We start from the raw sequence: 8,808 nt of genomic DNA, 5'->3' as shown, positions 1-8,808 counted from the left end.
CAACAAAAAATGTTACAAACTAGGGACTAGTGTCACACTAGGCGTGCCAAACTATTAATGTTGAAATTGAAAACCAAAATATTGTAAACCTTATGAGATTCAACCACTAAACCTAGTTCTACAATGCATCCAACATAAAACCAATAGAGAACCTAGATCATGCAAACATCAAAATAGAGAAATGTATACCTTCACATGCTCCTAGGGTTTGATCTCCACTGTCTTCTTATCTCCATTGATATTTCTTGATGTGTTATGGTTTGTCTTAGATTTGGTGTGCACAAGAGCTCAATAAAGAACAAATTGTGGTTGTGTATGCAATTCATCAGAGTAGAGGTGCTTGTACTTGAATTCTACATGGAAGGATAGGGAAGGGGTCTCTTTTATAGAGAGCACCCTAGAAATGGAGGGCTGGGATTAAGAGGTGGAGGGATAAATGGTTGATTCAGATTAGAGGGTAGGTATAGGAAATAAGAAAATATTAGAGAAGTTATTAAAGGTAAATTAAGAAATGAATAACAAGTTTCATGTAGGAGAAAAGCTAATGAAATAATTAAATAAATTAAAGATTTATTTAATTAATAGAAGAGGTGGGACCAATTAAATAAATAAAATATTTATTTAATTTAGAGAAAGGATAATTTAAATAAATAAAACTATTTATTTAAATGGGGAGAGAATAGAAGAGGATTATTGATTTAATTAAATAAGCAAAAATCTATTTAATCATTAGAAGGATTAGGATAAAATAATTAAATAAATAAAATATTTTTTTAATTAGACTAGGACAATTTTAGGTGTCTACATTAATTATAATTATAAAGATAAGTCCATCAAAATCAAAGCATAAATTAAGTTATTAGCAGATAAGGTAATGTGCACTCTATTAAAATTTTATGTTGTTAAATATGCATTAGATTTATTTTTGTTTATATTATTATATATTAAATTATAATCAAAATTCTATCTTATTTATCCTATACATATTTGACTATTAGAGTGCAACATATTTAAGATTGTCATGTGCATGATTACTTAATTTATATTATAATATCAAAATATGACATGTCTAGCAAGGTAATGATTTTGTAATTCACTTATAATTTTCATGCATTTATAGTTAGAATTTGGTAAACAAATTTTATATAAGAAACATTAATTCCACATTTTTTCATATAATATTAAATATTCTATTATATTTAGTAATAATAATTCAATAGAGATTTTAAACTTTTAAATATAATTTTTTTAAATATTTAAATTATAATTTTTCTAATTTATATACCTTCTCATGCCGGTCCATACAAATGTATACATACTTGTATCAAATTCATTTTGTTTGTTTGATTTGTTTTTACTTTTATTTATAATATCAATAATTATATACTTTTTATTTTACAAAACCAACAAAATATATCATTATTACATATTTATAATTTAAAATTAATATGATGGTATCAATACTATATCAAATATTTATAATATTTTTAAAAAATTAAATTAAATTATGGTTAATATCAGCTCTACTTTCACTTTGTGGTAAATACTTTTTATTTTATAAAACCAACAAATTATTAAATTTAAAATCAATATAATTCTTTGAATACTATATCAAATATTCATAATATTTTTCAGTAAAGTAAAAATTAACTTATGATTAATATCAGCTATACTTTCACTTTGTAGTAAAATAATTACATTTCTTCAACTAATTACTATAACAACTAAAATATAAGAGCCTAACTCTAAATCAGTTAATCAATATAATCATATTTGTGCCTATTATTATTTGTGCCTATTATCAATAAATAAGTAATACATGCAAATTCTCTAACTATTATCTAGATTGTATTCAGATTAGTATACCATATACCATAACTCATCTATCATATATTCTATAACACGTGCCACGTAGTGGGAGAACTTGCAGTGTAGATTTGTAATAGTAATTGAATGTATTTTAGCAAACAATGAGCAAATAGAAGAGATTAACAATTTATACTGTATTAATTAATTATAATGAATCAATAGGTAATAGAAGAATTCAATCAAACTAGTACATATAAATGGAGTAAACAAAAAAGAGGGTTAGACATCAAATTTTCACACCTATGTTTATTCCTTAAAGGTATTTGCACAATTGTAACTAAGGAGCGTATTAATCATTTGTAATACCAATTTCTTAAAAAAATTAATGTAGCATATAAAAAAAGAATTTAAATAAATAAACTTATGTTTATAAGTTTAATAATTTATTTCTAATTAATTATTTAAATAGATTTTAAAGAATTTTTTTTTAATAATTGAGATATTTTAAATTTAATAAAATTATCTTAATATATATAAAAAATAAAGTTAAATCAAAATTAAAATTGAAATGTAGCCATTATTAAATTTTAATCCTAATTTTACCAAAACTTTAGTGCTAATATAATAGTAGCTATTGTTAAATTATAACCTTAATTGTAATATAGCTTTAATGTGACGGCTCAAGGTTAGTGTTCAAATTGATTTAGTATTAAGGTTAGGGTACAATTTCATTTAGTGTTACAGTTCACTCTCATTTAGTGTTTATTTAAGATTAGGGTTCAATCTACTTTAGTGTTTAATTAGGATAAGGGTTTAAGGTCAATTTTGTATAGGTTGAAGCTTGAGTTTGGTTTAGGGTAGAATTTGTTTACAATTGAATTGAGTTTATTGTTTGATCATGGTTAAGGTTATTTTTAGGGTTAGGGTTAAATTTGGTTTGTGGTTAGGATCTAATTGGTATAGTGTTAATATTATGGTACAATTTGGTTTAGAGTCAAATTGTCAAAATTTAAGATAAATTATTATAGTCAAATTAGGTTAATGGTTAGGGTTCAATTTGGTGCAAGGTTAGAGTTGTGGTTTAAAATTTTGTTATGGTTTTGTTTATGGCTCAATTTGATTTTTTGTTAGTGTTTAGTTTGGGTTAGTCTTAAATTAGCTTAAGGTTTAGCATTCAATTTGATTTAGAATAAAATACTAAATTAATTTTATATTATATTATTAAAATGTTCTAATTTAATTTAATTTAATTTATTTGATTTAATTATTAAGTTGTTAAATTATATTATTTAATTAATCTGATTTGTTTAAATTTAAGTTATTATAGAAAATATATTAGTAATTTGATTTAGTTTAATTTAAGGTATAAAAAGTTATACTTATTATGACATCTTGCAATTTAATTTGGTAGAATATTCAATTAGGTTTAGTCTGGTTTGGGTTAGCATTCAATATTTAGAATAGGATTTAATTTATTTTAGCATTAATTTTAGGATTAATAATTTGTTTAAGGGTTAGAATTACATTTGGTTTAGAGTTAGGGTAAGGATTAATTTTGGTTTAAGGTTAGGGTTATGGTTTCATATGGTTTAGGGTTTTGATTAGCCTTAAAGTTCAATTTGTTTACTATTGGTGTTTAATTTGGTTTAATGTTCAATTACGATTATGGTTCAAATTAAGTATTTTTTTAATATTAAGGTTATGATTTGATATAGAGTTATGAATAGGGTTTAAATTAAAATATTAATCCTAACTTAATAAATATTGGGGTTGAATCTATAAAAAAAATATTTATTATATTACTATTACAATGTAAAATAATTATTAAATAGAAAGTATTAATAAAATATTTTAAATAAAAAAAATAAAAAAATATTCACTTCTAATTTAAAGATAACATAACTATTTAATAAATAATAGTTAAAAATAAAAAATATTTCTTGTCTTGAATCCAACATGATAAATGTAATAACTAATACAATAATTTAAATAAAACAAAAAAATAAAAAAATATATTTGAGAAAGATTATGTTTTTTTCAACATATTTCCACTTAGTTAAAGCTATTATAGAAATCGAATCAAAAAAACATATATCTACATTTAAAATACTATTACATAATTTTAAGTTTGAAAGAAAAAAATTCATAAATATAATTGGTAGAAAAACAATTGAATAATAACACGTTAATATAATTAGAGTTAGGCTTGGTATTAAGACATTAATATTTTTAAATAATGGTTACAATTGAATTAGGTTTAGTGTTTAATTATATTTAGAGTTATGTAAAATTCAGTTATGGGTTAATTTTGTTTTGGGTTAGGGTTAAATTTGGTTATGGGCTAGTATTAAGATTTAGTTTGGTTTTGTGTTAGTTTTTAGTTTTGTTTAGTCTTAACTTAGGTTAAGGTTTAGTGTTCAATTACATTTAAAGTTACCTTTCAATTTTGTATAGTTTAGGGTTGTCGTTAAAATTTGGTTTAGTGTTAGTGTTAAACTTTGTTATGGGTTAGGGTTAAGGTTAAAATTTACTTTTAGTTTTAGTGTTTAGTTTTATTTAGTCTCAAATTAAATTAAGCGTTAGCATTTAACATGACTTAGTTTTATATTATGTTTAAAGTTAGGATTAAATTTTGTATTGTTTTAGGGTTACAGTTCAATTTGTTTTAGTTTATGTAACTTGACTTGATTTAAATTTTTTTTTTTTAAGTTGGTTCATTTAATCTTAACTATAATATCTCTAAATATGTGTAATCATATTGAATACTAGAGAATCCATTTTTTAAATTGACATTGAATTAGTATTATAACTAGTTCTATATTTTCAATCATAAAGGCAAAATTTTATTTGGAACTTAGAACATATTATAAGATGCAAATTAAAACAATTTTTGTAAATTGAAAACTTAAAAATCATGTATCTAACTATTTAAAAATTAAAAAATAAACATTAAAGAAAAAATTCATTGATATAATTTGTAGAAAAGCAATTGAATAATCACGAATTAATGAAAATTGGTAGAACGATTGCAATAGTACACTTATAGTACTAGTAATACTTTTTAAGTACTCACCACTCACCACTATGTGACACTTATTATCTTATACTTCTCTACAATTTTTCTTGATTTTGAGATTTACATTTCTCTATCTTAAACTAAAATAAAATTTCCTCAACTAAAATTAGCAGCATGGATTATGATTAGCAAGTCCTTTTATTTTAATTTAATTTATTTCTTTTGACAACGCACCCATTTTCCAATAAATCAGAGCACTCATTTTTCGAAAAAATCGTAAAAAAATGGTAACGTCTCTTTTTCATACGAAAAAATCCCTTAACTTTAACAAAGATATTCTTTGTCTCTCTCTGACATTGACATAGTAAATGGAATTTGAAATTTGAGCCCTAATTACATGAACTACTTCATTGACTACCAAAAATGAAGAATGGCAATCGTTATCACCATTTTAGTGGATTATTCTATTTGTTGTATTTATTTGGGTGATCGATGGAATAATATATTGACAAATGGTATAGTTTTATTTATATTTATTATGCGTATTTAATTTGTATTTATTTTAAAGTATCTTATAGATATGATGTTGAGCACTCTCTCAGACATCAACATATAATTAGAGTACGTAGTTGACATAAGATAAACCAATGTGACATTTCAGTGGAATGTTCATGTTCAAGAATCTATCTAGAAACAAGAAATACTAGAAATCAAAGAATGCTTTTTATAGTTTTCCTTAGTGCATCTACTTTATTATTAGTGCAAAGATGACTCACTCAAGGTAATGACACGCACTTGGTACAGTGGGAGGCCTGCTTTATGGTTAAGATCTGGTTATATCATAAATATAAGAAACGATTATAGTCTGAAAGCTTGCGCTTTTCTAATCATGGAGAAATATATGCTCTATATATTTGTGTTTATTGTGCAGACTGCTTATGCTGGTCTTATTATGATATCCAAGGCAGCCCTAGGTACTGGCTTGAGTTGTTTTGTCCTGGTCTTTTACAGGCATGTGATTGCTACTGTGTTTCTGGGTCCTCTTGCATATTTCTTAGAAAGGTAAATTTTAATGGGGTTGTAATTTAATTTAGTTTATATGTGTTCAAGAGGTTGAGCTTAATTCGTTAAATATTGAGTTTTCATTGGGAGAAATCAAAGTTCAAATTTTAAAAAGATATTTAAAATGAAATTCTAAGTATAACTGGTTTCTATCGTGTAAGTTTTTTCTAAAGAAGTAGATTTCTAAGTTGTTACTTTTGATCTTCCATAAATGGTTTCTATTGTGTTCATTGGAATGACATCTTATGATTATGCTTGCAAGAGCTTATATTGATCTCCTATTGATATCTTGTATAAGTCTCATTTTGTATAAATAGAATATTCATAAATGATTAACAAGTTTAACATATAGATAAATATATTTTGAAAGACTTCAATTCATAAGCATTTATTGCCTTCTCTGGAAGGACTTATATCTATTTTCATTTCATATCTGAAGCCATTAATAACTACTGCCCAGTGTAATCTCATGATTTTATTATGAAGGAAGAGTCGGCCATCCATCACTTTTTACAGCTTCCGCATGATTTTCTTGCTTGCTCTATGTGGGTACGTTATTTCTAATTTTATTCTTCTGGGTTGTGCATTTGATAGAAGTACCATCATAAAGAAGATAAAGATCCAAATGACTGAGTAATGGCATGATGATTTGCAGGACAGCTATCCAACAAAATCTCTTCTTTGAAGGACTGAAATACACATCTCCAACGTTTGGATCTGCGTTGGGGAACGCTATTCCAGCAATGACCTTTGTCATGGCTGTTTTGTTCAGGTATAATTTTAGAGGAAACCATTGGTAGTTTAATAGACACTATCAATATCAGGTATATGTGTAACCCAGGAGTTTAATTTTAGCATATTATAATACAGAAACTGAATGAAATTAATTTGCTTCCAAAACCCACCATTACGAGGAATCTTCCAAGTATCTTATCCTAATCCCATCCATAGGACAAAGCACATACTTTTAGACATATAAGATAGTGCAAGTTTTCTTATTCCCATACTTTAATACTAATCTATTGTGATGGTGACAAGACCTATTAAATAAAAATATAAGAAATATTATTTTTAATTGGACATTTTTCTGATATGGGTTTAGATTGGAGGAAGTTAAGATTAAAACTCGGAAAGGGCAAGCAAAGGTGTTGGGTACCTTGATCTGCACAATTGGAGCATTGGTTATGACTGTGTACAAGGGTTCTGTTATACCCAAGCTCTGGTCTCCTCCTATTCATATAAAACACAATCATAATAAGATTCACGAGGATTGGACCAAAGGATCTATTCTAATGATGACCAGCTATTTTGGAGTGTGCATATGGCTTATTCTTCAGGTTTTCATCTTAACCCTACCTTCTTTTTTCATAGAGAAATAACTACATGAATATGTAACCTAAACGTTGATATATTCTACCTGATTTGCAGGCTAAAATTGTGAAGTATTATCCTGCTCCAATGTCACTGATAGCGTTGATGTGTTTTGTTGGCTCACTGCAATCAGCTGTGGCAGGATTCATTTTTGAAAGAAATCTTGATGCATGGGCTTTAGGATGGAACCTTCAACTATTGACTGTTGTCTATTGTGTATGAATTATAGCAATACTTGAGGATTCACATGTTTATAATTTTATATATATAGCTTGGAAAGGGCAATTCACACAAAGTTTACTGATTGATAATGGCTGATAGTGTTCTTTCTTGGGTTTTGTCTATGCAGGGAATAGCTATTTCAGTAGTTGCAAACTGCATGCAGATGTGGTACATCAGCAAAAAAGGGCCAGTTTTTGCAGCTATGTTTTCTCCTGTAGGGTTGGTAATAGTTGCCATTTTGTCACCTGCTGTTCTAGATGAAACACTTCATTTGGGAAGGTGAAAAACTTATTAATTATATCGATATTTTGGTACAAACAAGACATTTTAAGTTTTGATTCGTTTAAATCTTTCATCTGACATCTTCAAACAAACCATCGAGTTTTTATTGTGAGTTTTAACTTACAAATATATGATACTGCTTGCAGTATAGGGGGAGGAATATTGGTTGTTATAGGCCTTTATACAGTGCTATGGGGGAAAAGCAGGGATATGAAGGATATTAGTAATCTGCTGCCTGTGGAAAATCGACCAGAAGCTATCTCAAATGAGGTGCAGCAAGGATCCATGCAATCAAAGGAAATTTCAAATAGCAAGGGAAATGCAGGAAGAATATAATATCACATGAATGATGATTTGGTTGACAACAGTAGAAGAGGACAGGCACACAAAAATAAATGATGCCCTTGCTTTGTTATTCTTCTTCTTTTGACTAAATTTTAATCTTTCCTTTATTTCATAAAGTCAAACCATCATGATACATTGGCTCAGGCAATCTATAATCTAGTGCACTTTTTTCCTTGAAATTTTGTCACTTTGAGATAAAAGGAAAGTAATATTTTTAAAAGAAAAAGTAAACTTCATAGTTTATAATTTTGTGGATATCTAAAATTTAATATTAAAAATATAATATAAAATTGTTGGAATTGTTTTTGGTTAAAATATTTTTATTTTATATTATATTATAAATGTTTAATTGGATGCAATAGTTTAAATTTTAAATGGATATTTGTCATCCTCTAAATTTATAGTCTGTATTGGATTATGAATAGTCATCTTGTGGGTAACTTAACTTCTAAATAGGTCACATAATTATTATTATAATCATACTGACCAAAAAAATTATTATTATAATCATATATAGGTAGTTAGGTGGTCCTAGGGGTTATTGTTAAGCATCTAAATTGGTTTGGGTGTTATCGAACGCATAAATATCTAGTATAGGTTAGTTATTATCATCAAGTTGAGTGTTGTATTCTAATTGAAGACTATTAGAGATGTCCCCTTCAAAGTAGATTAGATGACTTCTTCCTTGAAGTGGCATGTTA

The 8,808-nt window shown here is 26.4% G+C and overlaps 1 protein-coding gene across 1 annotated transcript; it reads left to right on the top strand.

Moving 5' to 3' along the window:
- Positions 1–5,719: 5,719 nt before the first annotated feature.
- Positions 5,720–8,261, top strand: LOC131067648 (WAT1-related protein At5g07050). The gene is made up of 7 exons (XM_058002741.1): positions 5,720–5,887; positions 6,374–6,436; positions 6,543–6,659; positions 6,990–7,224; positions 7,316–7,474; positions 7,608–7,759; positions 7,909–8,261. The coding sequence occupies exons 1-7, from the start codon at positions 5,727–5,729 to the stop codon at positions 8,096–8,098; spliced, it is 1,077 nt and encodes a 358-aa protein (XP_057858724.1). The 5' UTR covers positions 5,720–5,726; the 3' UTR covers positions 8,099–8,261.
- The last annotated feature ends 547 nt before the right edge of the window (positions 8,262–8,808 follow it).

The sequence above is a fragment of the Cryptomeria japonica genome, chromosome 11, assembly GCF_030272615.1.
Source record: "Cryptomeria japonica chromosome 11, Sugi_1.0, whole genome shotgun sequence".
Classification (NCBI taxonomy): Eukaryota; Viridiplantae; Streptophyta; class Pinopsida; order Cupressales; family Cupressaceae; genus Cryptomeria; species Cryptomeria japonica.
This window is presented reverse-complemented; position numbering and strand designations above follow the sequence as displayed.